General features: G+C 44.0%; 1 protein-coding gene across 2 annotated transcripts in view; it reads right to left on the bottom strand.

The window, feature by feature from the left end:
- Positions 1 to 24,204, bottom strand: part of pip5k1ba (phosphatidylinositol-4-phosphate 5-kinase, type I, beta a) — a 206,970-nt gene that overhangs the window by 55,803 nt on the left and 126,963 nt on the right. For both annotated transcript variants that reach the window (XM_070887204.1, XM_070887209.1), the window contains exons 8-12: positions 22,310 to 22,521; positions 11,305 to 11,388; positions 10,190 to 10,238; positions 7,352 to 7,436; positions 6,116 to 6,274 (exon numbers count right to left, since the gene is read on the bottom strand). In XM_070887204.1, coding sequence (XP_070743305.1) covers positions 6,116 to 6,274; positions 7,352 to 7,436; positions 10,190 to 10,238; positions 11,305 to 11,388; positions 22,310 to 22,521 — 589 coding nt within the window. The remainder of the gene's footprint in view (positions 1 to 6,115; positions 6,275 to 7,351; positions 7,437 to 10,189; positions 10,239 to 11,304; positions 11,389 to 22,309; positions 22,522 to 24,204) is intronic.

Here is a 24,204-nt window from a genome sequence, read left to right as displayed (position 1 = left end):
AAAATTCTATCAATCCCAGGTTTAATTGACCCCCAGTAGCTTTTTTTTTGGGGGGGGGGGGGGGGGGGTGGAAGTGGTGTGGAGAAGAGAGAGAGAGAGAGAGAGAGCACGAGAGAGAGAGTGTTCCAGATCCTGTGTGTGAAGAGTCATGTTCCTCTCAAACAAAAGTTTTGTGCTTTAGGATGTTATCAATTTACCACATGAATGCAGAGTTGTTGGAGCATGGAATTGAAGCTGAAACGAAAAATCTTGTGCGAAAAATGGATGAAACATTTTAGGCATTGGAAGACACAAGTTGTAGGGGAGGTGCTGGCGCAGTGGAATTAGTTTTGCACTGATTAGTTCAGCAAGTAACCAGCGCAGACATGATGTGCTGAATGGCCTCCTAATGTATCCAGTAATTGCGATGGTGCCATCTGGGTCTTTTCAATAAACAGCCTTTTGATGAAGCAGGAAAACTAATTTTAGCTGCACGATTAGGCGATACAAATGTGCACTGAAATAGTAATTGCAAACTAAAAACAAATGTTCATCATCTTAAGCACATGTGCTGACATTAATCTTTCAAGTGTAGTTTGCCACCATGTCTTTAGATTAGCTGGATAGTCACAGGATGGTCATCTAAATATTTAAGCCTATTTAACAGAGTTTGATTCAATATGAAAGGATTGTAGATTCAGAGGCAGAACTTTCAGCTTTTTTGGGGGCATAAAACGGGCGATAGCGGATTGGGCACTCACTCTATATCCCATCTGATTCTCCTTCCACTGAAGCCGATGGGGAGAGGGTATAACAGGCCCACTACTGCCAGAGTTACACCCCCTGCTCAAGTAACAACTTCCATCAGAGTTTGTTTAAAAAAAATGCTAACATTTATAACAAACCAACTGTGGCCTTTTACTGACATGGGATACTCACATTTTTGAAGTATTTGACATTATTACATAGAATATACAAGCACATGGCCCAACAGGTCTATGCCGGTGTTTATGCTCCACACGAGCCTCCTACCCCTCTTCATCCCTCCCTATCAGCATATTCTTCTATTCCTTTCTCCCTCGTGTTTATCTAGCTTCCCCTGAAGTGCATCTATACCATTCGCCTCAACTACTCCCTGTGGTAGCGAGTTCCACATTCTCACCACTCTCTGGATAAAGAGGTTTCTCCTGAATTCCCTATTGGATTTTTTGGTAACTATCTTATATTTATGGCCTCTAGTTTTGGATGCTCCCACAAGTAGAATCATCTCTACATCTACCCGACTGAACCCCTTCATAATTTTAAAGACCTCCATCAGGTCACCTCTCATCCTCCTCCTCTTTTCTAGAGAAAAGAACCCCACCCAGCCTGTTCAGTCTTTTATTAATTTGCTTTCCACTGACTTGATTATACATTTTAAATTAAAATCATTATTTTTCTCAATATCATGCTGCAGTTTTCAAGTTTGTTTTTGAAATCAATTATTAAAAGACATTCCCAAGTATCATAATAGACTCGGAGCATAATTGAAATCCGTGGGATTAAAGGGGCAGTGGCAGCATTAATATGAAATTGGCTAAGGGATAGAAAGCAGAGTGTCGTGGTGAGTGGTTGGTTTTCATAGTGAGGGGGGGGGGGAGTACACAGTGGCGTTCCCCAGGTGTTGGGATCACTGCTCTTTTCGATATATATTAATGACCTGTACTAAGTTTGCAGCTGACACAAATCTTGGAAATGCAGTAAACAGTGAGAAGGATAGTAATAGACTTCAGGAGGACATAAGACAGACTGGTGAAATGGGCAGACATATGGCACATGACATTTAACGCAGAGAAGTGTGAAGTGATTCATTTTGGTAGGAAGAATGAGGAGAGGCAATATAAACTAAAGGGTACAATCCTAAAGCGGGCGCAGAAACAGAGATCTGGGGGTATATGTGCCCAAGTCTTTGACGATGGCAGGATAAGTTGAAAAAGCTGTTTTAAAAAAAAAAAGCATACGGAATCTTTGGCTTTACAATTAGAGGCATAGGGCCCAAATTTGCCCAGGAGTTGCAGTTTTTTTTTTGGAGCAACTTGCTTTTTCTGCAGTATCTTAAAAATCCCCATTCTGCACATTTAATTTGCGCCAATGAGTTAGGATTTTTTTTAAAGTTTATTTTTTTTCCCCCCCCAAAAGGAGGCGTTACAGCCACCTATGCCTGTTTTGGCCATTTAAGCCAGTTTGGACAGCTAATAGTTTCTCCAAACTAACTTAGGCCAGCGTATGTTGCCACACAGAAAACCCTTGGGGAGTTAAGAAATCAGCGCAGGTAACGGTGGGGGGGGGGGGGGGGGGGGGGGGGAAAGGAAGCGGAGAGGACCTTGCAAAGCACTAAACACCTTCACAACAACATTCAAAGAAGCATAAAAACCATCAATAATAAATTAAAAATAAAACTTAAGTCCTACCTTCATAAGTTAGCGGCCTGCCGGTGTGAGAGGCCACTCGGCCTGGGATAGGTGCGGGTGGGAGGGACACCCGAGCGGGAGAGCGCCTGCAGGAAACTGGCCACACACAACACACAGCAGGCTGGGCTCGCAGAACACGGAGGCTACAGGAACCAGCCAGTGCGAGAGGCCACTCTATTGGGGATAGGTGTGGGTGGGTGGGACGCCCGGGCGGGAGAACGCGTGCAGGTAACAACACACAGCAGGCTGGACTCGCAGAACGCAGAGGCTGCAGGAGTCAACTCTGATGGGTGGACTTCCCCCTCCAAGGGTCCGGTGGACTTCTCTCGTGACGCCACTCGGCCTGGGATAGGGACGGGACATTGGGTCTCACGCTGCAGAGGAGCTACTGCACATGGGCGAAACCTCTAGTGCGCATGCGTTGAGTGGTCTCCTTTTGTGCCGTAAACATTTATGATTGAGTTTATTTGCAGACAGCATCACTCAGGTTCTCGACTCTCTCAAGGAGCTGACAACAACTTACTGTGCAAAGCAACTGCCTCGCTTGTACATGAAACAAGAGATTATGGGATTCAATTCTTAAGTGGACTGCATTTGAAGAAAGGGAAATTTTAATTAAAAAATGTAAAGTAATTGTGTAATGACCATTTCAAAGCAGGATAGTAAGATGAATACAACACACAAGTGCTGGGAAGAGCTATAGTCAAGTGTTGTCCGCAGGTATGGCTCCATAACCAATGCATGAAGCACGTCAATAGCTGCATGTGGCTCCTATGTACTGTTATCCATTTGCAATGGGTGCAATTGGCTATTCTTCTCCTATTGGTGGCGTTGCTTGATTTCCAAACTGGTCTTTTTTCTGGCTGTAGAGTTATGGCTTTGACATATCCAGCCCAATGAACTGCATCTGTACAACCAGGACTGCAGTGCCAATTATGTTACATGCTGCAGGCACTTTCGTGTTTATCATTCTGTCTTGCCATTTAATTTTCCTGAAAAGTTGTACGAGTCTTCAGTGGATTCCATGCTGATGGTAAAGAATTACAGAATGTACAGCACGGAAACAGGTCAGTTGGCCCAACTGGCCCTTATGCTCCACACCAGCCTCTTCACACCCCTCTTCATCTCCACCTATGAACATATCCTTTTAATGAGTCCAGGTTTTGCAGCCGTATGCACGTATAATGCGCACAATCGCAGTCTACATCTACAGCCTAGCGTTGAATTGCACTGGCTCCAAACACGATGGTGCAAACAGCCATTAATTTAATTGTTGTAGCTGTTGATTTTCTGCTCCAGCCACAGATCGAGTCCAAGTACGCAGCTAAATTTGTCCGTGGCATTTAGCTTTGTGGCCCTATCGTGATCTTGAACTGACTGCAAGGCTAACTCCAGTGCAGTCTCCTGCATGACTTCAACCCTTTTCTTTCTAAGCTGATGATCAGTCCTCAACAGAAGTCCAACTGAACAAGCAATCAATAGCGTTTTGTGGATCAGCTTCAAAATGAGCTGCCATAAGCAAATAAAAGCTGGCAAATTGTTGCCTTCATCTTAGTTTTGGCCTTTAATTTACTGATTGTTGAAAATGCTGCTATCCGTTTGGAATTGCCTTTGGGTAGCCTTGTTTAAATCTGTTGCACCATCATCCAGGTTGCAGCACTGCTTCACACCATGTGTCATAGGGATGCCCCTTTAGTAATTACTGCACATTCGTGGAATTGCTTGATTATTTTAACGATCGGATCAAGGATCTCAAACTTGCTCAACAGCTGGCCATGTCCTTTTCTATTAACCAAGGCAAAGGTCTTTGTGACGTCAATGAATATTAAGATCAAGGTTTCTCATTTTCCTAGACTCTTCTCCCACGGTCTTGCCATATTGAACGGCAGGACTGGATTTAAATTTTTGAAACAGGTTTCCCGGCCGCAGTCAGCCAGATTGAGAGGTTGGATGGCTGTCAGGTGGGCAGATGGAGAGCTGGACACGGCGGTTGGGTGGGGGGGGGTCGGACATCAGGTGTTAGATCGCCGGGAATTTTATAGGTTTTCTTGCAGGGTCCAGGGTGGTGGTTGTGGGTGTGAGGGAAGCACTCCTGCTCCTCATGGCCTACAAACAGTGCTTGAAAAGGTTCTTTGCCTGCTCCATCCAGCCATTCTCACTTACCTTCAGCTGCCAGATTTCCCCAAGGCCTGGAAATCTTAGCGCCCCCCCCCCCCCCCAGGAGTTAAAAGCCAAATTTGAGGCAAGCAGCTACATTAAAATTTTTTACAAACGGACCCACCTCTGGAAAGCAAGTCAGTTGCTCCCCTCCCCCGCATCCCGCCTCTGCTAAGATCAGAACTGAGCACGTTGGAGGCAGGCTGGCCCTTTAAAACATTTTTTAAAGCCCCACCCACCTGCCCTTGGGGTTTAGAATTCCTCCCCCTGCCCCACAGTATCAGGATGAAACATTCCCAGTTGCAGAATAAAGCTCCCTCTGACCCATGTCATTTCACATTGGACCTTTACAGTCTATAAATCCATTCTGGATACAGACACTGACCCCAGATGACGAAAGAGCAGTGTTGTAAGCCACTGTGCCACCTAGCCGCTGAGAAATATAGGACTGGAATTTCGGTTGTCGGCAAAAATGGTAGCTTTGCGCCAGATTACCGTTTTTAGGCCTAAATTTCAGTCTTTACGTCTCGGCAGAGTCGGCGTTGAACAAGGATTCGCGGTACAAACCATGTGTTTCGGCAACTTTAGTCTGAGGCCAGTAGCGCTGGAGGGGCGCCTTTGGGCGGGGGGAAACAAAAAAAAAATTGCAAAACACATTCACAAAACCCTTACCTACTAAATCACTGAAAAAGAATGAATAAAAACTTGAACTTACCTTTTTAGCAGGTCTTCATACTTACCGCTGCTGGCAGGGCTGCATCGACAGGTTTGCCTGTCGGTATTCTGGGCGTGGCGGAGTACCGAAAGTACGCCGGTTACACAATCTGCGCCATTTCTGGTCAGCGCACTTCTCCGCCGTACTTGGAAGCACCGCCGCAAAAAGGTGCCCGGAGGGTCAAATCGCGGCAAAAACCCGGGCGCAAAGTCACTGGAATTCTAGCCCATAAAGTTTTACGTTGAAGTCGCAACTTATTTCCGTCCGAAGTCAATGGACACATACTCACAAACATGTACAGGAGTTTGACCTCACCAAATACCATGGAGACCTTTTATATGAGGAAGCTCATTTCCAAGCTCAGTAAGGTTACAAGCTAGTGTTCAAATATAAAATGTTTACAGGCACATGGCTTAAAGCAGTTATACATCGTAGAATACAAGTTTTCAAAATGAACCCAGAAAATGAGAAAGAAAATCAGCTACCACATTGTATGAAAATCCAAAATGGATATTAAAATGATTGATATGTGACTGCTTCATACAGGTATGTAGCAGGTGGGACAGCTCCAAGCATACCCACTGTTTAAACTAAAAGGAAAGTTTGATTAAAAACCTACTGAATATTTTAAGACTAAGGCTGCTATGCTCCCACATCAACAATTTCATAATCTAAATTCTAGTGGAAAGGAGGATTAAACAGCCAGAATCTCCCATTTAATTTGGGAGAGCAACTGCACATTACCCTTAGACCAATTAAGCTCTGGATAACAATGAATATCAAGCTGAAGTTAAACACAAGTACCATGCATTACCTTCATCATCAAGGCTACAATAGCTCCTGGTTCCAGTTAGCATCTCGTTCTTCCCTTCAGTTGGATCCTGTATCGGTCCAGAGGCTGGAACTTCCTGTCCTATATATTTAACAACCGGAATGGAATTACGAGCCTTCTTCGAAGGAGATGATCGCAAAGCTGTGTCAATGAAAACAGGACAACTATACAATTTCATCTGAAAGACGACACATAAAATACTTAGTCATTCCAATCTATGGCAGCATTGATGACTTCCCTCAGAGAAGGCAGCAGTTCTCAATGCTACCATATAGTTGTACTAACTTATGCAGGGTACAGTTCCACATGCCTTTTTTTTGTAAAATTTGATTCAGAATGAATGTACAAGACTTTCTTTCCACAAGTAGCAGTACAATTGCAATCTAACCACACGCAGGTTTGAAACGGGAGCAGTCATTGAATGATCGCCCAAGAGTAACCCTGCGTCGTTGCTGACAATTTCTCTGCATGTGAGAATGAAAAAAAGTTAGTGTTCCCTTCCTTTCAAACTCGTCGTAACCATCACAAGCTCTCAGAAGAGTATCGCTTACTGTGCCACTGTGATGCTTCCATTTCAAGGTGAAACAACCTCTATTCCTGTGATACATCAATCCTGTAAAGCCTCGACTGGACTGAACCCATCAAATGGTGACTTCTTTCAAAATAGTGGATAACAATAAAACTATCTTGTGAAATAACTTCAGTTATGTGGAGAGACGAGAGAAACTGGGATTGTGCTCCTTAGAGCAAAGAAGGTTAAGAGATTTAATAGAGGTGTTCAAAATTATGAAGGGTTTTGATAGAGTAAATAAGGAGAAATTGTTTCCTGTGTTAGTAGGGTTGGTAACCAGAGGGGACAGATTTATGGTAATTGGCAAAAGAACTAGAGGGGAGTCGAGGAGATTTTTTAAAAAATGCAGCGTGTTGTTCTGATCGGGAACGCATTGCCTGAAAAGGTGGAAGCAGAATCAATAGTTACTTTCAAAAGGGAATTGGACAAATACTTGAAGGAAGCATTTGCAGGGCTATGGGGAAAGAGCAGTGGAGTGGGACTAATCGGATAGCTCTTTCAAAGAGCCGGCACAAGCATGATGGGCCGAATGGCCGCCTCCTGTGCTGCATGATTCTATGAAAAAGCATCCAAATACATTCAGCAGTTATCAGCATATTTAAACAAGCAGGCACTAGCAAAATATCAACAATTTTCCTGATACTCACACAAGGTCTTCTTAAATACTCTACTGCTCATGAATTTCAAGAACCGATCAGCATAGAATCCTGGCCGATGGACTGAGACAGAGTCCTATGAAAAGATAAACGGGACGTGTAAATAATTCATGACCCATGTTCCACCATACAATGGCTCAGCAAAATAGTGCCCTGAGGAGCTTATGGCCGGAAAATAAACTGCATACCATGATGGCACAGGGATCCAAATAGACATTATTCTGTTTCATTTCTCTTAACATTGCTACTGTGTAATGATCACATAGGGACATTCTTGCTTGTTGTGCAATTTGCCCTCCCTCCTCCTCCAACTAAGTCATTTTTTCAGTCTGCTTGGCTTCATGCTTTTGCTTGGCTTGCACTAGACATCTGCTGAAGCCTTTTTTGGGGGAAAAAGCAAGAAATACCATCGAGACAGAACATGCCAGTTCAGTTTCCCCTGCTCTTTGCAAGATGCTGCCACAGCCTCCCGTTTCCACAGCAGAGATCAGGAGTAGGGTGGGGTGGGGCAAATTGAACCCATGTCCTCCAATTTGTAGAAATATATTTTTATCTAAGCTGATACCACACGGTATTTTTGTGCCCTTTGCAATATATAACAAAATGGAGTCCTGGTCCTTCCAGAAATTTCTGCATAAAGCAGTCGGCTTGCATAAACAGCTAAACCTGGCTTGAAATGGCTGATAACCACCAGACAAGCTAGGAGGCAAGGCCTGCTGAGACAAGTACTCCCCATGGTGCTCTCCTATTGTCTATACAACACCAGTTGCACTCCACCCCACCCTTTTCGAAGTACTCAAACCACCAGCCATTATCTCTTGTAGAGACCTCATCCATTTGATGCAAATAGATAACTGACCAGGAAACTGGACCATCCTGACACAATACAAGGCAGATAATAGCTCATTACCACATTCTCATCGAGTAATGGCCGGCTGGCCAACTAATAACCCTGACAAAAGGAAATATCTGGAAACCACGTCAGGACAAGGATGTAGTAATTAACTCTTTATCTGTATTCACTGACTGCGAGACAGAGCTAATACACAGGGAGAGGCCATAACTTGGGTTTTACTGTATAAATATCTCTTGAAACTGTACCATTTCGAAGGTGTTCACTTAGCCATTGACTGAGTGTGACCTTTCCCTTGCTAGCAAGTAAATTAAAGAAACTTCTGCCAGAGCGGAAGGTGTCTGAGTCATTTATCGGAGGTCAAGATTTCGACAAATTCCATGATGCTGTGTGTTTGTGTTTCAGTGCCAAAGAGCTTCACTCGCCAAAGAATCGGCACATCTGGATGGTTAGACTCTAGTGCCAAACTCAAACAAATAATGCAGTTTGGAGAGATGTAGTGCTATGAATTGCTTTAAATGATGGTCTTAAACAGATTACATCAGTAAATACCATTATACTCCTGCTGTCAGACTATATGAATGTCAATAGTCTTCCATTCTCAATCTGTGTACATATATACCATCATAGCCCAAGAAAATATTTCCACTCACAATGTCATCACTTGTACTGATTGGAACTAATTCCTTACTAGTTTCTTAATCTCAATCGCCTTCATTGGAGTCATGGAGCTAGTTTAAAATTCTAGTTACCATTTATTAAATTGCCCTCTTGATAGAACGAGAGAGTAACTACTCCACATTTCAATGAAGGCCACTTTGTCTGCAATGAATGGAGTACATTGAGAATGGCCTCCACTGATGTACCATATTTGGACTTGGAACAGGAGAGTAGAAATTCTGATCGGTGAAGTTCATATACAAACACTTAACACGCTCGTATTACTTCTCCAAATGGGCTATTTTTATACAGATGGTTAACCAGTTTATTTTAAATGGGTTAACACCTGAATATAAATAATGCAGGCTTGAATGTATGAGTGCATTGAGCTTGCTGATAGTGAAAGCAGCAAGAGTGGTATATCATAAGCATCTCAATATTTAAAGAAATATGGTGGTGAAGTTTCTGTGGTTGATCATTTTGATGAAAAAGTTGGCGAGTACGATGAAGGATCCCACTTTATATTCATGCCAATTTATTCCACTAGCGTCTTTGAAGATGTCGGTTGGTCATAATCAGGAAGAGGTAAAAGACAGCTTGCATGACATTATGAACAATTGGTAAATGACTGTTATCCTCGCAAACCACCATTACAAAGACTGCAGATTAGAAAACAGCAAACTGGTCGATATAAATATATATACACATGCGTTAAAAAGATCCACACACAATGCTAGCTAGAACTTAATCATTACACCTCTCAGCTCATCCCCTCCCCCCCACCCTTCCCCAAGCAAGAAACAATGTTGCTCATGGGTCATAAATAAAAGATAGTCACTAATAAATTCAATAGGGAATTCAAGAGAAACTTGTTTACCCAGAGTGCTGAGAATGTGTAACTTTCTGCCACAGAGGCGAATATCATAGATGCATTTAAAAGGGGAAGCTAGGTAAGTATATGAGGAAGAAAGGAATAAAAAGGATTGGCTGATAGGGAGAGATGAAGTAGGGTGGGAAGAGGCTCATGTGGAATATAGACCAGTTGGGCTGAAATGTGCTGTAGATTCTATGTAAGGTAGTTGTACATCTAGCTCATTTGTGGAATAAATCCATATACGGCTCGGAGTTTGAATATTTTCATATTCTTACAATTTTACGCAGAATTACAATAATGAAAATATGCTGACTGTTTCCTCCTACTTTCCCATTCTCCGTGGGCCACTTTCCTTTTGTCTCTGCTGTTAAGTACATTTAGTAATTACATCCTTTCAGTTATTGCTTCTTTGGTCATAAAGATTAATGAAATGCAAACGTACTCCATCATAGACAAGTGCTTTCCAAGAGTGTTCTAGCTTCTTGATGAACCTTTTGGGGGAAAAGAAAAAAGTAATCAGTTAAGTATTTGAAAAATTAATTGCAATTACGGCTCACTGGTTTGAATTTATATATTAAAAAAAATTAATGTCAGATATTGCACCAGAGATTTAACATTGGAGTATTGTCATTTGAAAACGTGAAAGCTCGATCTTTTTTCCCCCCCAAAGTGAATTTTTGTGCTCAAGTTGAGGAATACAAACATCTTCCCATTTCAGGCATCCAGTGTTATTATTAAACACTTCCACGTCAGCACACATAGCAAAGGTCCCCTTTTTCTGCCCCTATTATACTTCAATCTCGGAGGAACACGTCCCTTCCCTAGTGCAGCAGTGTGAATGTTCTCTCGGTTGGCCACAACAGGCACCCTTTTGCATGTGGGGATGAAATGGCCAATTTGGTCCCATTTAGCAGGTTGATGCTGAACCCTGTGTGGGGAGTGGTCTATTTGCTGGCCCCAAATGCCAAATAGTCCAGCCCCAGAGGTCTTGGCAACTCAACGCCATTAGCATTCTTATTTCTTATCGGCTGACTTGTCTTGCTTGAATTTTTGTTGGCCTCATTTCCCTGCTGGATAAATCCCATTAGGAACTCCGGCATCTGCGTGTCAGCAATTTGAGATAGATGTGCAAATTAAATGGAAAGAGTCATTTAATCATTATAGGTGGCCCCCATGGTTCTAGGTTGCCCCCAGTGAGAGCTACTAAGGAAGAGCTTGGACACCCCTACCGTAAACCAGTAGAAACTAGAAGCATCCAGGATATGTACAGTTATGGTGGAGGAGGGGGGGGTGGGGAAAAAGAGGAAAGAGGGGGGAAAAGGTCTGCATGCGGTCAGTATGTACCAGATTCAAACACTAGTGATCAAAAGGGTGTTCTCATCCAATGTGCATCCATTTGCCAAGTGAAACCTTTGAGAGAAAGGCACTGGCCAACTCACGGCTAAGCTACACATGGAACCCCCATTACTCTTGCTGGTGTGAACAGCCAGCCTGGGACAGTGAAAATACGAACAATTTCCCATGAAACAAAAATAATTACACTCATGCAGTCAATACCTGTAGGACTGTAGAATATCAATAATGGCCATATAAAGTAGGAGTCTCTCTCCTTTACTATTTTTGGCTGGTATGCCACCCATTCTATAAAAAGAAAAGAAAAATAAGTAATGTGAAAAAATAATAATGGCTAAAAATAATTAACAAGGAAGGGTGGTAGGAGAAATAAGGGAACCAATTTTAACTTTGGCAGATATCGAATTGGCCACCAGATTTACATCCCACCGGTGTACAAATCAGACACGGTGTATAATGGGCGGCTAACTCAATATTGCCCAATGTTAAAGTTATATCCCAGGAGTCCTAGGATCTACAATAACTACCAGAAAAGCACTGAACTCCTGGTTAAATACATTCAGCAGTAGTTTATTTTTGAAAATAGTGTGGTCTCAAAAATGTTTCAGCATATGGTTCTAAAGGCTTGCTTGGTTAAAGCTGGCGACTGTTGAAGTTTTCTCCGGCACCACTTTTGTTCTAAATCCTAACATTAATATCCCCCCCACCCCTGCCGTTCTCTTGTCCACTCTACCAACCTTTCTCACTCCCCTCCTCCCATCAGACAATCCACCACCATCTCCGCAGTTACTCCCATCCCCATCAATCCCCAATGCACTGAATTCAAAATCCTTGTCCGGATCTATAATCTGCCCTGACCCCCTCCATGATATCCAGCATATGGTTCCAAAGACTAATGCAAGACAGGCAAGGCAGTGCCTCCCAAATATTTCATACAGCAAGTCCTTTGCAAGCTAACGGCAACTGCAGTTTGCTCCATCGCTGCCATTGTTCTAAATGCTGAATGTGGTGTTGCACAAACACTTTCTCCACTATTTGAACAGTTGTACATCAATTCAGTCAATTGCCAGGTTCTACCATTCATCACCACTCACGGAACAATGGGGCAGGTTATGGCTTGTGTGTTTTTATAACGTGCATAGTTAAATACAGTACAAAATTAGCAGTTCCCAGAGACTTATTTCTCATGTGCCTCGGGAATGGAACAATTTCTGCTTTTGCACATCAGCCATGATCTGATTGAATGGCAGAATAAGCGTGAGGAGCTGAATGGCCAACCCCTGATCCCATGTTCCTTTGAACCCAGTGTCAGTATGAAACATTCCCATCTTGGGTATAACAATAACTTGTGTTATACGGTGCCTTTAAAGTAATAAATAAACCAAGGCGCTGCACATAGGAGAAAACCGATGCCAAACAGTGATGGAAGACAGTGCAAAATACAGATTTTGAAGAGCCTTTTAATAGGCAGGCACAGTCTTCCAAGGTGGAAGGGTTTAGGGAAGGAGTTTGAGGGATTGGGCCAAGATGGCTGAAGGTTTGGTCATTGATGGTGCAGTGGAGGAGATGCACAGGAGATTAGAGGGGTACGGTAGCATAGTAGTTATGTTATTGGACTAATAATCCAGAGGCCTGGGCTAATGATCTGGAGACACGAGTTCACATCCCACCACACCAGCTGGGGAATTTAAATTCAATTAAATAAATCTGGAATAAAAAGTATAAAAACCATGAAATGATTGTCATAAAAACCCACCTGGTTTACTAATGTCCTTTAGGGAAGGAAATCTGCCGTCCTTACCCAATCTGGCCTATTTGCGACTCGAGACTCTCAGCTATGTGGTTGACTCTTAACTGCCCTCTGAAATGGCCTCGCAAGCCACTCAGTTGTATTCAAGGTGGCTCAACATCACTCTCGAGTACAATTAGCGATGGGAAATAAATGCGGGCCTTGCCAGCGACATCCTCATCCAATGAATGATTTAAGAGTTGGAAGACCAAAGGGCTGGAGGATATTGCAGAGGTATGGTAGGATAAGGCCATGCAGAAGACTTTGAATTCAATAATTTGGGAGACAGAAAGCCAGGAGGTAGTAACTGTTGGAAGATGATGGACTAGCAGGACTTAATCTAAGCAAGTTGGGGGTCTGTCCAGGAATAGAACTTGGGAGACTGATGAGTACAGGCTTGGGAGGACAGTAAAGTAGGTACCGTATTGCACAAGTTATTGTCTCTAGATCCATGAGGGGCAAGGCAGAGACTGTTAAATGATTTCATGCAACATCCCCAAAGCGAAGAGGCGGAGTTTCATCCCATCAGCTGTGACCGGATTCTAATGTAGATCCAAAGTGTGTTAGCCCACCGTACCTCTTTGTAAGGCAACTTTGAGGGGAGGTATATTCTGCTGAATTACCACCTCATTTTTAAATGTTATAAAAAGAGAGAGATATAACTATTCTTAATCATAGTTCTCCATTGCCTCTTGCTACCATTCTTTAAAACTAAAAGTATTTATACTAAGTTTTCTCTTTCTCTTGCAGAACTTCCCCATGTGAAAGGAAGTGCCACTCTGATGACATGAATGGGAATGATGGGTAATGGGTAGCATCCCTATTCACATCAGAAAACTGATTTAAGTATGTTAACCTCTCGAGGACGGGACACTCGCACAACACAAAATCCGGGCGCCTCCATGGTGGGTTAGGGACGCATTTCTTTTTTTATTTTCACTATTTATTCCCCGTCCCAGACCCTCTCCCTTCCATCATATAGGGTGGGTGGGTGGGGGGCGGGGTTTAAAAATCGAGGCCCTCAGCTTTGCTGCCCCCTCCTTCAAAAAGGACATTAACTTCCTGATGCCATGTTCTGGGAGCTCCACACCAACTACGTGGTCCACCTTGAGTAGTCTCCTCTTCATTCTTTAAATGCATTTCAACCCACATGTACAAATGTACAGGTGGTCATCTGAATGAATTGGATAAATAATTGAAGGGGAAAAATTGTTGGGCTATGGGGAAAGAGCAGGGGGGAGGTTGGGATTAATTGGATAGCTCTTTCAAAGAGCCGGCACAGGCACGATGGGCTGAATTACCTCCTTCTGTGCTGTAAGATATGAACAGTTTGGCATCATATGAAAGCCATCCCAGCACATTCCTGCAATGTGGCCTGTCGAGGGCAAAGACTTTCTAGTTTCACAGTTCTGTCCTTTTGAAAGAGGGGCCCAGCAGAGATAGGGCCTCCAAAACCTCCCTCTTCCCTTTCTAACCCCCCCCCCCCCACCCCCGACAGGAGGGAGAAGGTCGGGGGTGGGGAATAAATTGAAAAGCAGGGAATGCGTCCCCAATCCAGCATGGAGGCGCCTGGGTTTCATGTTTGGGTTTCCTGTCCGAGGTGTAGGACACTTCATTAACATACGAAGGGTCATCGACCTGAAATTTTTTTTTTTATTCGTTGCCAATCTTTCCAATTCTTTGTCAGATCACAAACGCCAGAGGTCACCTTGCACACATCAAGGATCACCCTGCGCCAATGCTCTTAGCCAAAAGGCCTAGAGCCCAAGCACCGTTCCTGGAAGTACTGCAATACCAGGTTCGTGCCATGGAGGTGGATGGGTCAGGCCCCCCACACACCTGGAAGTATTGCAATACCAGGTTCGTGCCATGGAGGTGGATGGGTCAGGCCCCCCACACACCTCCGTGGAGGGTCAAGCCACCCCACCCACCACCTATTTCCAAAAAGCACAGGAGAATCACCTTCCTGATCCAGGGAGAACCACGTTGGGGTCATGGTTACTCCCCTGTCAGGTCAGTTACGCATGATCTTAGCCCTCGACCTGAAATGTTAACTCTGCTTCCTCTCCACAGGTGCTGAGATTTCCAGCATTTTCTGTTTTTACTTCATTAACATACTTAAATCGGGTTCCCACAGTGCAAGGCTTGGGAAACCCGCCAGTGAAAAGGATGCGGGAGCTGCCGGCTCCAGAAGGGAAGGGCCTTTTACAGCACGCTGTGGGTGGAGTGGAGCAGGAGTGCTTCCCCACCCCCCTGGTCCTTCAGGGAAACCTTCGGCCTCCCCTCTGCCGTTCGAAGCCTCGCTCCTCACCCCCTGACCCCGCCCCCATGATCGCAGTCACCCACACAAGCCCTGATCTCTCGCTCCCTCGCCCCTCCCGGGGATTGTTCCCAAGGGTTCCTGAATGCACCTCATGCCATTGGCTTTCCCCTCTTGTAGCCAACCAGCCTGTCAATCTGGCCGGCGGGAAAGGGAAGAAAAAATTATAATGAGGTCCTGCGGTTAGACCCAACCTTGCTGGGTTTCCCCCACACCCTCCCCATAAATATCGGGGCCAATGCATTAATGCATAAAAATTAAAGCAGCTCCTAATGCTTTAGTGAAATACTTTTGCTGCATCGGCTAAACTAAATCCAAAGAGTAAGAAAATACATGCCAAAAAAAAAGTAATGTCCTCTTTCATTAGTTTAATCGCCACAAAAATTATTCCAAAATAATAAGAAAAACAAGTTAATGTTAAGGCTGACTTAGAAACTCCAAGGACATCGATTTTAATCAAGGTACGTTTGTAAAATCAGACTGTTCCATGTAACCACCTGGACGATAAGAATTAAGAGAAGCTTTTTGTACATTATGTCCATGTCATGGGCCATAATCACTCATGGAAAAAAAAAGGAAAAAAAAATGCTCATCCTTCCAGCTCTATAGCTTGCCCAGCCCATCATCTAACTGCCTTTTGAATGCCCTCAACGTTTGGAATAATCCATCAAGTAAGGCGAGTAGAATCAAATGTTTATTACCTTTGTGTAAATCTATGCATCACAAATTTACTTTATATTAATTTAAAACTCTTGCTTGACTTATTTTTTTTTAAGCATCATTTTGGGGTCACCTTATCTATACCATTTAATACTTGATACACCTGCCTCCACTTAAACTTTCTCCTTTCTAGATTTATAGACCAGAGTTTCTCTAATCTTCCTCATAGCCCATCTTCTTCAGATAGGGATCATGTGTGTTTGTATTGGATAATGTGTGTAGAAAATAATCAGGTACTTATTGTGCTATATACCTTTTGAAACTATCAGGGACCTCTAGGTCCTCGATCAGCTGAGGAATAATGAGATCTGTGCTACAAGTCATCGAGCAATAGGCTTGCAATCAGTATAAATGATATGAAACAGAACAATTAACTGTTTAGACTAGCCACTGGCCTTGGCTTTATCTGGACTGAAAGACAAAGTTCCACGAACAAATGATAAAGAAATCATATAGAGCTGGTAACATTTCAGTACCATATTTTCCCCAATCCAAATTTGAGATATCATTTAAAAAAAACAATGTTGTCCCGTTCTATCTCAATAACAAATACAAGATGAATCTGCCAGCAGGGTACGGAGCTCGTTAATTTTGCAAGTAGAAATATTGAAGAGTCGGAAAATTGACGCAGATAAAGGTCTTTAAAATTCTGAATGGGTTTGATAGGGTAGACAAAGAAAATGATTCCACTTGTGGAGTGTCCAAAACTAGGGGCCATAAATATAAGACAGTCACCAATGTTCCTGCTAATTTTTTTTTGTACTGAAAGGGCCATGATCTCCTTTGAGTGTAACTTTATTGTCCGTGGTCAAATTTTACAACAGCTTTAATAACGACGACAACTTAAAAAGCATATATACAGTAATGCCATGTTGCCACCCCACCGTCTCAAATCATGAGACAATTTGAGTGGGCTGTGTTATCTCCCAACAGGTCACAGCTCTTACAAAACTATATGTTACATGTGTCGCGTGTTAGCATTTGCTCTGTCAGGTGCCCCATCAAAGTTGATCAAAACATCGCGGGGTCATTGTCCCATTAGGATATGCTAATATTGGAGATTAGTTGGGGCAATGGAGTAGGACGAAACAGACTGGTCAGCAACATCCCACGTGAGGGGTAATGGAGGCACCGAAGCTAACACATTAACTATCTGAGATTGTCCAGGTTCCTTTGTAAATGCAAACAGAAACATCAGGTTAAATTGATTAGTAGTTAAACCATAGATGCCGATTATGTCAAGGTCTGGAAGTTTGATGAGAAGGAATCTTGCTTCAATATACATTCTGGACAAAGTCTCACACGTCTCATGCTACCATATCAGGTCAGACAGACATGATTTACCTTTAACCGAAACGGTTCTCAAAGTCACAAGTGACATCCTTTGTGACTGTGACAAAGGCAGACTATCCCTCCTCGCCCTTCTTGACATGTCTGCAGCCTTTGACACGGTTGACCACTCTATCCTTCTCCAACGCTTCTCCTCAGTCATCCAGCTGGGTGGGACAGCACTCGCCTGGTTCCATTCTCATCTAACTGTAGCCAGAGAATCACCTGCAACGGCTTCTCTTCCCGCCCCCACATCATTACCTCTGGTGATCCCCAAGGATCTATCCTTGGTCCCCTCCTATTTTTCATCTACATGCTGCTCCTTGTCGACATCATCCGGAAACAGCATCAGTTTCCACATGTACGCTGATAACTCCCGCTCTACCTTACTACCATTTCTCTCGATCCCTCCACGGTCTGTAAATTGTCAGACTGCTTGACCGAGATCCAGTTCTAGAGGAGCAGAAATTTTCTCCAATTGAATTGTGAAGACTGAAGCCATTGTTTTCGGTCCCCACCACAAACTTCGTTCCCTAGACACTGACTCCATCCCTCTCTCCAATTCCTGTCTGAGGTTGAACCAGACTGTTCGTAACCTTGGTGTCATATTTGACCCTGAAATGAACTTTCGACTACATGTCTGCAGTATAACTAAGACCACCTATTTCCACCTCCGTATCACCCGTCTCCGCCCTTGCCTCAACTCATCCGCTGCTGAAGTCCTCGTCCATGCCTTTGTTACCTCTAGTCTAGACTATTCCAATGCACTCCTGGCTGGCCTTCCACATTTCACCCTACGTAAACTAGAGGTGATCCAAAACTCAGCTGCCCGTGTCCTAACTCGCACCAAGTCCCGCTCACCTATGCTCGATATCTACACTGGTTTCCGGTTAATCAATGCCTTGATTTCAAAATTCTCATCCTTATTTTCAAATTCCTCCATGGCCTCACCCCTCCAGCCCCACCCCCCCCCCCCCAAGATGTCTGCGCTCCTCCAATTCTGCCCTCCTGAACATCCCCGATTGTAATCGCTCAACCATTGGTGGCCGTGACTTCTGTTGCCTTGGCCCCAAGCTCTAACTCCCTGCCTAAACTTCTCTGCCTCTCCTTCCTCCTTCATGATGCTCCTTAAAACCTACCTCTTTGACCAAGCTTTTGGTCACCTACGCTAATATCTACTTATGCGACTCGGTGTCAAATTCTTATCGCATAATACTCTTGAAGCGCCTTGGGACGTTTTACTACGTTAAAAGGCGCTATATAAATACAAGTTGTTGTTGTTGTTAACAAATCCATGCTGGCTGTCCCTTATTAATCCATCTGAACCATAGCAGCAGATTTAATGGGCCCAAAATTCAGTACCGCTGAAAAGCCGGTTCTCCCTCCCACCTTTTTGTGGCCACGAGCACCAACATTTTTTCATGGCTGGGCCACCCCATATTCAGCTCCAAAGAAAGTGAAAAAAATGGGTTCCCAGTGCTAATGAACCCTTCCAAAGTGGATTTTTCAGCACTGTAGCGGTCTTAATTTGAGCATTATCACCACTGAGAAATTTAGCATACAGATAAGGGTTTCTAATGAAGGCAGCTGCTCCGTGGCCTTTTTAAAGCTCAGGATTTGCAGCAAGGCTTTGGGGGGGGGGGGGGGGGGAAAGGATGGCTGGTTTAAGAGGTACAAGGAAAGCCAACAGGTTTACTGATTATGGAGCTGGAGACACTGATGGACGGTGTGGAGGACAGATTAAGAATACTGTTTCCTGATGTGGGGAGACAAGCAGTACATAATACATGGAGGAAGATTGCAGGGGAAGTGTCAGGCACCTCCATATATGTGTAAGGACGCATCCATGGCCAGTCTGCAACCCAGCCCTTTCAGGCCCAGAGGTGTTCCAGGACCTCCCAGAAGGACAGCTGTAGGGCCCAGACAACAACCACAGCAGCTTTCCCAGACCCATGACGCAGCCACTGGGTTGACAATTAGGCTTTGTGTTAGGGTAGGCACACACAAAAGGTGTTAAGGCAATGCACAAGGGTAAAAAATGATTACAGTATTATATTGTTCTTTGTGTTTTGTTTTTGCAGTGATTTGGATAAATCTTTATTTTTGGCACCTATATTTGGCCAGGTGTTTCATTTGGGAGTGGGCAATTCTGCCTTAAGGCACTCATTGCGATGGCCATTGAAAGTGGGATCTGAAGGGTCATGTGTGGATGGGATTATCTGAAGAGAGCAACTATGAGACGCAGCTGCATCTCCGTTCCAGGGTTGCGATAGGGAAGACGTCTTCTAGCTCTGGGGTGATGGGGATCCTCTTCCTCATTCTCTGGCTCCTGTGCAGGCTCTTGCTGGAAAGGCTCCGCTCCCAGTATTTGGACAGTGGTGGCAGCATCCCTCACCCTCCTCCTGATGCCATTTCCCTCCTGGCCCACCCTCTTTAGCTGCAGGTCTGCGCACATCTGTACGCCCTTCTCGATTGTGCAGCCATGGCTGCTGCCTCCCTTGCTCGCTGCCTCTCTGCACAATGCTGACGGCGACGCCTTCTCAAACCTGTCAAAATCTCTGAGCAGCACTCAGCAGATTTAATAGAGCCAAAACAATTAATACAACTTATTGCACTTTGAATTCAAATGAAAAATGTTCGTACCAAAAGGGCCCCGATCGCGGCAAAACTCCAGCGGTGTAGTGTTCGAGCGCCGACTCGAATACCTCACGCGGGCACTGCCTGAAGAAATCCTGTTTTTGTAGGTGAAAATCGCTGTGGTGGCCGTTTTCCAGTGGCTCACCCGCTGTAGCTTCACCCCCCCCCGAGCTGAATATGGCTTGGGGAGGGAAAAACACGCGTCGGTGGTGACCGATCAATTTTTTTCGATCGACCGCCCAAACCGCGCAGTAGCCGTCCCTTCGGGGACGGTGAATTTCAGCCCCAATGTCTCATCCCAAAAACAAAGACTGGATAGTGTTGGTGGAAGGAAAACAATTCATCAACCAAATGGCTTGTTCTGTAAATTTTCTTATTACACCAGACATTTGCTTCCAACATTTGTTGGGAGATGGTGAGAAACTAAAGCTGGAGTTAACATGTACTCAGTGCAAACATAAACCTGTGCAAAACTCGTGCCTCACAAGCCTATAGTAGCCTAAATTATCTCTTTGGTTATGTCACCACTGTTTCATTGAAGTGGGCTCAAAACCATTTTCCATGGGAGCAAAATGCTTGTAGAACTGCAGCCTAATTTAAGATGAAAAAGTGCTTCCCTCCCCCTCCCACCTTGGTATTGCCCAGCTTTAATCAGACGCTCATCATCATCAACGTTTCCAGTTCAGGACCGTCTTCTTGTGTTACACATCCACAGCTCACCGTTGTCTGCATTACATCGCATGAATTGAAACGTGAAACAAAAAAAGATGCTTGCCTGAAGAGAGACACCGTCAAGAGATCAGGATAATTTATTTAAAAAAAAATCAAATCACTGCTCCAGCGCCTCCCCCATCCTACCCACCGCTTCCTGGTTTCTTCACCCGTTTCCACCAAGTCCGACTCGGTTTCTCTCCTTTGGGAATGCACCGCGGCCCTGGGGAGCATGCGCACACTCAGCAGGCAAATCGGCGCAGTGGATAGACCGGTTACTGGGGCGCAGAAAATCAAGAGTCCTGCGGCCGCCATTGGTCACCACCTGTACGAGACAACGTTCGGTGGATTCCAGGGCTCTGTATCTTACCAAACGCCGTTCCAACTTGGATCAGCTCTATGAGGCCCAAAACGACTCTCCCTGGGAGGAGTCCCAGGCCATTCCCTCATCGCTATGGACTTTTTCTCGCTTGTTGGATTTTGGGCCCCTTCCCCCTGTTGTCTAATTCACTGTATGGCTTGTGAATTTAAGTGCACAGGACCTTGCAGATCGGTGCGCGGCTGCGCACCTTACAGGGAACATAGGTTACCAATAAGTACTATATGAAATTAAGGAGGAGCATCTTTATCCAGAGAGTGGTGAGAATGTGGAACTCGGCACCTCAGGGAACAGTTGAGGTGAATAGCATAGAAGTATTTAAGGGGGAGCTAAATAAACATGAGGGAGAAAGGAATAGAAGGTTACTTGTGTGGAGCATAAATGCCGGTATTGACCAGTTGGTCCGAATGGCCTGTTTCTGTGCTGCGACTTCTACATAGTTACATGCTTGCAGAAAAACTAATTTCAAATCTGTATGGGTGTTACTGTAGAGGACTGAACTGAAGTTATATTAGCTAATTGAGACGAGGAGGAATTTCTTCTCAGAGGGTTGTAAATCTGTGGGTGTGGAATTCTTTGGCCCAGAGAGCTGTGGAGGCTGGGTCATTGAATATATTTAAGGTGGAGATAGACAGATTTTTGAGTGATAAGGGAATAAAGGGTTATGGGGAACGGGCAGGGAAGTGGAACTGAGCCCAAGGTCAGATCAGCCATGATCTTATAGAATGGCGGAGCAGGCTCGAGGGGCTGAATGGCCTACTCCCAGTTCCTGTGTTCCTAATTTCAATGCTGCAATACCATTAAAATCCCATAACATGCAAGCACAGTTCATATAGGTCCTTTTCGTGACAGGCTGGCATTTATTGCCATTTCTAGTCGCCCCAAGTTGGTGGTAATGGGCCACCTTCTTGTGGTTTGATACAACCAAGGGGCTTGCCAGGCCACTTCACAGGGCAGTTAAATCACGGAGAGAGACCGGGCAAGAATGGCAGCTTTCCTCCCATTTAGTTTATGCGACAATCTAACTGCTTCATGGTCATTTTATTTAAAAAAACATGAAACCAGCCTTTTATTCCAAGATTTAAAACACAATTCAAATTGCCATGGTGATATTTGAACTCACCCTCTCTGGATCATTAGTCAAGATCACTAGGTTACTAGTGCAATAACAGCCATTATGGCACTGTACCATTACTGTACATTCATATATTCTAATGGAAAGCAAAATAGTTAAACTACAAGCCCATGATTCAACTGCTTAAAAACAGTAATTCATTTCATCTTGGAGAACACTGAGCAACCAGAATACTTTGACATGACTTACGTATCATCTGTGCCAACAGATTCCCCTGATTTTGTAGCACCCTGTATGGATTCCAAGGCCGTGGAATACAAGACCTTCTGCCCTCCTGGGCGTTTCCCATCTGGGGCAGTCTGGAGATTCTCTACCTCCTTTTCTTTTTCTTTGTTGACTAGGTCCAAGTTATGGATCCCCAACAACAGGCTGTAATCCATGATTTTGAAACTTTCCAATACCTAATGGTATACAAATGGGCCAGTTATCATCTAGCTGCAGAAAGAATCAATAATAATTTCATATTTGGTCTAATTCATTTAGTCACACAAGTTCCAAATCACTGGGTTAGTGGCATTATTAGATTGGATCCAAACAAATATGATTCAGTTCCTAAGGGGGAAATGAAAACAGAGGACAGGAAGAAGAAAATGGTAATAATATCCAGATATATTTACAACAACTTGCATTTAAATAGTGCTTTTAATGTAGTAAAATGTCCCATGGTGCTTCATAGGAACGTTATCAAACAAATGTGACACCGAGCCACATGAGATATTATGACAGGTGACCAAAAGCTTCAAAGAGGTAGGTTTTAAGGAGTGTCTTAAAGGAGAGGGGCGGAGAGATTTAGAGGGGGAATTCCAGAGATGATGGGTGAATGGGACTTAATAGAGTTAGGCTACTACGGGCAGCAGGGTTTTGGTCACGCTCAAGTTTACAGAGGGTGCAAGGTGGGAGGCCGGTCAGGACAGCATTGGAATCGTCGAGTCTAGAAGTAACAAATGAATGGATGAGGGTTTCAGCAGCGATGAGCTGAGGCACAGGCAAAGGCAGGCGATGTTACGGAGGTGAAAGTAACATTTAAGTAGAAAATGTCCTTTCATATCTGTGCCTTGGATTGATTTCATAAAATATTTATTGTGCAGTGAACATCTCCTTGGATTGCTTAGGAGAGTACCAGCACCACCTCCCGTAGACACAGACAAGACCAAGTGTCTCCAAAGTGGTTAGCAATCCTTTTTCTTAAAAAAACAATGATTCCTTTCCTTCCATCTGTTCCCTCGGGCACATTTACAATAGTTTTCGCACGTCATGGTCATCATCTCTCCTTCAATACACTTCTTAAAACCTCTTTGCTTCTGGTTGCCTGTCCCAATATCTCATGTGGCTTGGTGTCAAATTGGCTCTGATAATGCTCCTGTGAAGCTCCTTGGGATGTTTTATCATGTTAAAGGTGCTATATAAATGCAAGCTGTTGCTTTCTATGTCCTGAAATATGGACCGTGGTCCTTAAGATTTTTCAATAAATGTTTTTAAAAAAGTGTAAGAATTGAATGTGGAGAACCAGTAATCAACAGTCCCTTTAGTTAAATGAAGGGAATGTCTAATTAATTTAATCCCTATATGCCGAGTTCCACACCTACACTATGCAGGCTATTTAGGCCAAGCCAATGACTAAAATGTCTTTAGGATAAAGTGCCCAACATATTCATCGAGTGCCAAGCATGCTCATGGTTGCAAGATGTTCGCGTTTTAACAAAGTAATCAAAGAAAACTCGCAAACACCATCTCGTAAAAAAAAAATCCTTCATAAAAGGACCCAATCGCATCCCTGAAAATGTTGCCAGAGTTGCTTCCCCACCATAAACAGGTTAAAAGTTCAATATTTCTGTAAATAAAAGGTCACAAAGCATATCCATTGTATTACCCTTTCCATTATCTCCCAACAACTTTCTTCTGCACTGCTTCCCCTCTTTCAGGAGGCTTGGGATAGCTTCTACTCCATTCCCAGGGTTGGGATTGTTAAGCTGGCTCTTCCTACTAATGTTTTTGCTGCTTCGAGTCTGCTGAAATGCAGTGCCACTCATAGATGGTTTTTACCGCTATCTACATCGGTGCCAGCTTTTCTGCCCATCTTATCC

Source organism: Pristiophorus japonicus, chromosome 1 (genome assembly GCF_044704955.1).
Source record: "Pristiophorus japonicus isolate sPriJap1 chromosome 1, sPriJap1.hap1, whole genome shotgun sequence".
Lineage (NCBI taxonomy): Eukaryota > Metazoa > Chordata > Chondrichthyes > Pristiophoridae > Pristiophorus > Pristiophorus japonicus.
The sequence above is the reverse complement of the archived record's forward strand: the minus strand, read 5'-3'. Positions and strand labels throughout refer to the sequence as shown.